Here is an 8112-nt window from a genome sequence, read left to right on the forward strand (position 1 = left end):
TAGGTTCTATAGGTGATGATGGTCCACCGGTTTTTGTTACACGAAATTGTATGGCGCGAGTACGTTTTATGCATAACATTATTCTGAGCATTATTTTTTCCTAAACATTAAAATTATGGATTTCGTTCTCATTTCAACTGGTTTACAATGTAAATTGAGTTTTGTTTAATACCACCATTCCTTCCCAAGAATATCAGCATTCGCTTGACATTTTCAGATACAGTAACTTTACAAGAAATGTTTTCTGTAACCTGATTGTTTTAAATAATATTTTCTTGTATAAGAGTTCTTTTGTTTTACAGTTTTTTCAGTTTGTATTCAACAAAAAAACCCGAAATAACAAATTGAAAATAAATGTAGTTTTGAATGAATGAATGAATGAATGAATGAATGAATGAATGAATGAATGAATGAATTAATGAATGAATGAATGAATGAATGAATGAATGAATGAATGAATGAATGAATGAATGAATGAATGAATGAATGAATGAATGAATGAATGAATGAATGAATGAATGAATGAATGAATGAATAAATAAATAAATAAATAAATAATTAAATAAAACAAACAAACAAACAATTAAATAAATAAATAAATACACAAGGAGTGTATTTATATAAGCTGGGCCTATTTTAGAAAACCTTAGTTCCCATAATAACGTAATGTTTCGACAGTAGAGTTTCAACACAAATTAGGCATACTGGCAAATATTTTGCTGGACAATACTTCCTGATATGGATGGTCGAATAAATACCATCTCTGCGCATTGTGACATTCGTCCCCATTGCTCTAAATGGATTGATTCCAAAAGTTTATGGTACCCGACGCTTCTACGGCTTTTTATAAAAATATCGCGGGAAAAGACCAAAATTGAAAAGAAATGGGGTTTTAAATTGAACTTTAGAATTTGAAAAGTATAAATTGCGTTAGGTCTAAGGCTGTGCAAACACTTTTCTTTGATGACTTTGATCAAATTTTTTTATTTTTTCAAATATCTTAAAAATTCAAGAATCTAATTTAATTGAACAGACAGTAGAATAAAAAGATTGTACACACGTACATTGCCAAAACTGAAACAGGAACCGAAACTGAAAAGATAAAATGACCCAAAGTCTAAATTTTCAGCCTAATTGAATGCAATTTTATTTTGTGTTTTGTTTTATATTAGGTTTGTACATCCCTGTGACTGACCTGTCAGCCCCTGCCAAGTACAGAGGTATAGGTATCCGCATAGAGGACAACATTCTCATCACAGACGAAGAACCGCAAAATCTAAGCCAAGAATGCCCTAAGAAGATGGGAGAGATTGAAGCCATCATGGGTACATTATGATGATACTTGATTTCACTACATATACATTACGGTCCACAACTTATAAGTTACCCCCTAATACTTTTTAGAATAAGTCAAAAATTTAACGAAATGTAATAATGTAAAAAGATGTGGACCAATTTATAGCATCACACGTCATTGCGTTCAGTCACAATGGTTAATTGTGTAAGAAAAGAGGCCATTTTAAAAGTTGCACCTGAGTCCATATCAGCTGAGAGTAGTAAACCAACTTACTTAGTCTCAGCTATCAGTCAGGTTTTCTTTAACAAACACATGAATAGACCTAGCCTACTGTATTGTTTGAGAGCTGATTCATATGGACTCAGATGCAACTTTTAACACTGTTTAAAATGGTCTCTTTTTTTTACATAATGAACCATTGTGACTGAACGCAATGACGTGTAAAACAAATACGGCTACCCATATGGTTTTACTCGTTTGCATTTTGATTTATTTTAAAAAGTATTTAGGGGGAACTTCTAAGTTGTGGACCCTATATTTTATATTGTTGTATTGATGACCAGATTAATCAGGGGATTAAAATCCTTTTTATATTTTGTAATTTTCATAAAAAATAATGAACTAGATAATGATATATGTAGGAAATTTGTACAAAACCCAGCAAAGTCAATACAAGAAAATGCAAAACTGCTTGGAAGTTTAAATTTAAAAAAATAATACCGCCAAGTTGACTATTAAAAGACAACATGTTCTACGGCCCCCACTGACCGATTTTTATCAACTTTGCTCGATGCATTTAAAATTAGCTATATGTGACATGATCTGGTCCATGGGGACCAAAGGCGGCAAATTTGTAACTAAGATAAAGGCAAAAATATGTAGTAAAAAACAAGAAAATACACAAGAAAATAGACATCAAAAAACTTAATAACTTTTGAACCAAGTATGCTAGACCTTTGGTGTTTTCATTAAATGATAGCCTACTGTATAATGTAATAATTACACTTTATTACAGTAACTAAATTTTCAAAAATGCCTCCTTTGGCCCCCATGGACCAGATCGTGTCACATATTTTGACCCAAAGTGGATCGAGTTTGACGTATAAAGTGGCTGTATGCATGGAAAATGAGCTGCTTTTGGCAAAAAGAATATTTATTTTGAAGTTGTTTATGCGGCCTACTGCCTAGTAATACTGGAAGTGGGGGAACACTGGTCAGTTGGCGGTCATGCTGGTCACTTGTTATGCTTCAATAACCATGAACTCGACTTCTAATTACTTAATCACTTGCACTGCAAAAGTCAACTTTGAAGTCGGCTTTGATTTGACAATGGTCAACAAATGGGCAAGTCCATCACAACATAGGACTTCTTCTGATGAAGATGTGTGTCACACATTGAAAATTCAAGGTTAGTTGAATTTTTGTGCTGAAAGTCGGTCAGTTTAAACCTGTAGAAATTATTTTACTTTGGCTACTAAAACTAGTCATGAAAGCAGGCAGTTGTGAACGCAGGAGAGACTTGTGGTTTGAGAACCGCCTTGTATAGTTTGAAATCAGTTATAGTTTGATCAGCTCGTAATCGGCGGGTCTTGTAACATGGGGGATTAATATCAATATATTTTATTTCGAAAATTGTCTTGTGAAATGTTGCCAGAATTATTAATTCAAGTCCTATACTTTGTCTATGTTATTTAACACAGACAGTAGTATAATAGACCAGACAGGTCAACTTTGTCACTCTATAACATGGATCTACTTTTCGGCGTAGTGGTACTAGCTTTTAAGCTAAAACAATTCCCACTGATTACGAGCTGATCAAACTATAGATAGAAAAAAAACTATGAATAGAGGTTATCCGTGTTCTACATGTATAAGCTGCATATCCTATCAGCAACTGCTATACCTTGTCTAGGACTTTCAAAAGAAGTACCTGCTTGTGTAACCATGACTGTTTCAAAATAGCCCGCCAAAGTCATGCAGGTAACTCTGAGGTTGTGTATTCCTTTGAATGAGGAATACTACGGGAATCAGCGTCTTTTGTTAGAAGTCACACATGAGTGAAGTGGATAACCTAGTCTATAAGGAAATTGTAAGTAGAGATTTAAGTTATATGAAATTTCCTTAAATATTGAGAATTGTGATGGAGATACTTTTTAAATTATTAGTGTGAGTATTTAAATAAAACTGTACAATTTAGTGTGAACATTGCTTTGATTGTGAGCCTTTTCTAAATCTTATGAAATGTTTTTTTGTATGGCTGTACATGTATATGTTTGGATGCTGCTATTGCAAACTGGTGGACATTGGCATTGCCAGGCCATAGAAAATATGTTTGCCTTTGTAGAAACTAACAACCAAATCTGAGCATAATGTAAAAAGTTTTATGAATGTTAATAGAACTGATGAACTCATTAGGCTAAAAAGAATTGTTATGTCTCAAACCCCACGCTTGCGGTCGTTTTTCTTAGCGCATACATGTCAGCTGAAACGGCAAATTCTGAGACAAATTTGGAAGAATCTTAATTAAGTCATTCTCTTGAGTATACAGGGTGTCCCAGAAAAAATTATTGAGTGAATAAAATTGAACGGAAGTCGAGAAATAGGCATCTGAATCAAACAATTTAAAATGTAGCGCATAGCTTATTTTGTTATGCATCACAGACGGAAATTTTAGTTGATTCGGTTGACTGGTTGGGACGAAATTAAAGATTACATAATGGGCGCATCAATGCAGTTCATTCCAAGTTTGATCAACAGGTGCTTTTTTCATACTCGCTCACTGCTTCCTTAAGTTTGTGTATCTCATTAAATTTAGTCCACATTATCTATTTTATAATCCGACGGTGTTATGTTATTCATGCTTTCACTGAAGATGAATAACAGTTTGTCCGAGAAAACTTTGATTTCTGCAATTGGAAGCTTTCCAACTTTAATTCTTAAGGTTGTGCAAATATGTCATATTTTAACTTTCCAAAGAACATTTGAGCCAAGAATGACAATGATCAAGTGCTTACAGCTTTATGTGTAATTTTTGATACAATGCATTATTAATGTTGAAGTTTTCAAAGATTTAAACTTTGCATTACAATTTCTTGGAAATATTCCAAAAAACATTAATGTGCGTGAGCAAGTTTTTTAAACCAGCAAGAATTCTTTATGTAATAATTCTTTATGCAACATTTTCGAGGGTTGAGAGCCAGAAAGCCTCAACTCACAATCACCTCATACCCACAAAATGAGCATAAAGTCGCAAGGGCACTATAGAAGATACAGTCCATTATTCATGACAAAATTCGATAGAAAACAAAAGACATTGTGGAGGAAATATTAATTTTTGAAGACAAAAGCAAGGAGCCAACTTGATGTTCATTTTGTGATGAGAGCTGATCATAGTGAGTTACGGCTTTCTGGTTCTGAACCCTCTATTTGTATCAACATTAACGAAAAAATATATTTACAAGTACTGAGCATCATCTTACATGCAAGCAGTCATTTTCAATATCGTGCAAGTTTTCAAACTTGAACAAAACCTAATTAAATGTTTTGTAAGAAACAAGATTGTTTAAAAATAACGAAAAGGATTTCACCAAACAAAATATGAAGCCCATTGACAGTTAACCACTAGTGGTAATGCTCTTTCTTTCAAACTTGGAATGAAGTGAATTAACGCATGCGGATGCGTTATGTAATCGCTCATTTCTTCGCAATCAATCAAACGATTCTAGTATATGTAGAATAAGATGGACTACACGCTGATGTTTAGATTTTTGGATTCTGATGTCTATTTCTCAACTTGCGGCCAAATTAATTCACCTGGTAATTTTTTCTGGGACACCCTGTACATATAGAAATTACAGATGCATGTAAAATGTCTCATTTTGTCGTTACAGCTCAACCACTAGCAGGCTATGTTAGCACATCTACCATGTTTCCCAAAAAAAGTTTACATGGATGATGTAGATTTTTGAAAATAATCTTGGTTAATGTTTATAAATATAAATGTCCTTTTCATGACAATCTATGTACCCTCTACTAGTACCCCTGTTAATGTCAAGTTCACAACTTGCGTACTTTACCCGCATTCCACGCATTCCTGAACAAGCTGTTTACGTGACATAATGCAACACAAGGTTCATTACCACCGTCACAGCCACCATGCATTTGGCTGGGCATTTGAGTAGGCCAGCCATAGCATGGCATATGCAGTATTTTATTCTGTCGAACGAAGAATAAAACTCGTTCAGTTCAGTCAGAAATGTACAATATTCTTTACAGTATATAAAACACAGCAGCGATTTCAACTCAAAAACTCCAAACAAAGCCTAAATTTGTAAGATTGTTATTAATGTCACTATGTTGATGACAGGAAATACAGCGTGCTGAAACGCCTTCACAAAAATTGTGTTCTTCTCTAATGACCATTTTCCTTTATTTGTTACCACCAAGAGTCTAAAAGCTCAAAAATTGAGTTTAACCATGGAAAAAATAAGAGAAAAATAAAAAGTAATAAAGAACAAATGTGACACGATCTGGTCCGTGGGGGCCAAAGGCGGCAAATTTGAAACTGAATATGGAGTAGAAAAACAATAAAATACATAAGAAAATAAACATAAAAAACTTCATAACTTTAAAGCCAAGTATGCTAGACTTTTGGTGTTTTCAGTAAATGATAGCCTATTGTATGTGTAATGTAATAATTACAGTAACTCAATTGTCAAAAATGCCTCCTTTGGCCCCCATGGACCAGATCGTGTCACAAATAGAAAGCAACTTTCGTTTTGCGATATTTTGATGGTTAGCCACTTGTGACACCTGTCATCTTGTGCTCAGAGTTGAAATTCAACAGGCAATTACAAGAAGGATGAATAAATCATATCTGGGAAAAAAGACATACCATATTTCAAATAAACGCCCCCGGGGGCGTTACATTTTCCCAAGGGGGGGCCTTTATTCAAGGTCAATTTTAGAACAGGAATTCCCATTAAAATTATTAGGTAAACTTAAAACTCATGCTAAAATGACGAACTATGAACTAGAAACACTGACTTCTGGTTCACTTCCGGGTTTCCAATCGAGATTTTCGCCAAAAAGTGACGCTATTATCGACCATGTGGGCAACTTGGTAAGCTTACTACACAAGATAGCGTGGAAATATTGGCATTTTTGAAACATCTTGGTTGAAAAAAAGTGGTGAGGGCGTTTATTTGAGGGGGGCGACTATTTGACGAAATACGGTAGTTATGTTGTACCATCACAAAATGCAGTTCATTTTCTACATGTAACCTTTTTATGAGACACCTTGTAATGACACTAATAAAAGTTCCAAAATCCTAATTTTGATTATTTTTACGATCAATATGTTTCTTTTGTTTGATTGGCGTAACCCGACCGACCCTAAAAATAGGCCTGACCCCACTTTTTTTTTTTTTTTTGCAAACAAAAAAAAGATAAAAATAAATATATTTAATTAAATTTTTTTTAAAAGAAGAAAAAAAGTTCCAAGGCCTTTTCAAACACAATTTACAGCTTTAAAAGTAAACAATTTTTTTTAGGGCTGAGTGGTTTGTTACTATGATAATGTCAATGTTACTTTATTTGCTGCATTTATATATTCTTTGTATAGTGCATATGTGACACAATCTGGTCCATGGGGGCCAAAGGAGGCATTTTGAAAATTGAGCTAGTGTAACTATTACCTTATACAAAAATTAGTCTATCAGATACTGAAAATACCAAAGGTCTAGCATACTTGGTTCCATAAATTCCATACACAGATCAAAAGTTAACGCTTCTGCTAATTTATTTCCACACTGACACTATAATTCTCTTCTATATTACATTACAGAAAAATACATATCTCCACATCCACATCAAAATGATACAGAGCTAAGTTGGTAAACAACATTTGACTAAGAGTCACCAGTTTGCGAACACTGAACAGTCTGTAGTAGTCTGTGTGGGTAACACAAAAAGCCACATGACTTGAGTGAATGAGATGCAATTAAGTACAAAATGATTGGTACCGACCAGTTTCGATGCTAAAGCACATGTCTTCCAAGTGCAACTTTTGATCACCTTGAAATGACCAGAATGTATAGAGTTTCTATGTGTTAATATCATCAATTTAGGTGGATCTTTGATTGCACTTTGATGTGAATGTCTTGTCTATATTCACTGGAAACTGATGGGGACAAGCCTGTATGTCATAATCTGATTCAATAGGCTTATCACAGTCATTCACTCATATCCTGTAAAGATAATTGCAAACACACCAGAAATATCAAGTTGAAAATGTGCCAATTCTAAATTTATGCAACTTTTAGTACCATATTTGGTCTCCCATAATTCAAAGCCCCTCTCTTTCTTTCTTCTTTTTGGGTGCTAATCAGATCAAATGTGGTAATTAACAACGTGCCTTTTCAAGTAGTATATTTAAAATATTTGCATCATCAAGCAAATAAAGCATGGTATTAACAAACCCATAATGCATATATGTTTTGCATTGGTTTATTCCAGTTAAAATGCATACACCCCTTTGGAAGACATGACCTTAATCTCCCATATAGGGGATGTAAATTTTAAATGAGAGTCACCCATTCAGGTTACTCAATACATTGTGTGGAAGATCAAGGTCATGTCTTCCACAGAAGGTGTACATATTTCAACTTGAATAGCCCGATTTTTGACCACACCCATTTGGGCCAATGCCTTCAACAATATCCACATGGGCAGTCAACTTGTACAAAATATCAGCTGTAAAAAATTACATCAATACAAACTATTAAAAAACAACTTGAGCTTTACATTTACAATAC

The 8112-nt window shown here is 33.9% G+C and overlaps 1 protein-coding gene across 2 annotated transcripts in view; it reads left to right on the plus strand.

Moving 5' to 3' along the window:
- Positions 1–8112, plus strand: part of LOC140160864 (xaa-Pro aminopeptidase 3-like) — a 122977-nt gene that overhangs the window by 21301 nt on the left and 93564 nt on the right. The window contains exon 4 of one of the 2 annotated variants that reach the window (XR_011860023.1): positions 1173–3147. Coding sequence is in view for 1 of the 2 variants with exons in the window: in XM_072184187.1 (XP_072040288.1) it covers positions 1173–1336 (164 nt within the window). In the remaining variant the exon portion in view is untranslated. Of the gene's footprint in view, positions 1–1172; positions 5239–8112 lie in introns of those variants that run through there. The other variant, XM_072184187.1, reaches the window with a different exon arrangement.

This window comes from Amphiura filiformis, chromosome 9, assembly GCF_039555335.1.
Source record: "Amphiura filiformis chromosome 9, Afil_fr2py, whole genome shotgun sequence".
In the NCBI taxonomy this organism is placed as follows: domain Eukaryota; kingdom Metazoa; phylum Echinodermata; class Ophiuroidea; order Amphilepidida; family Amphiuridae; genus Amphiura; species Amphiura filiformis.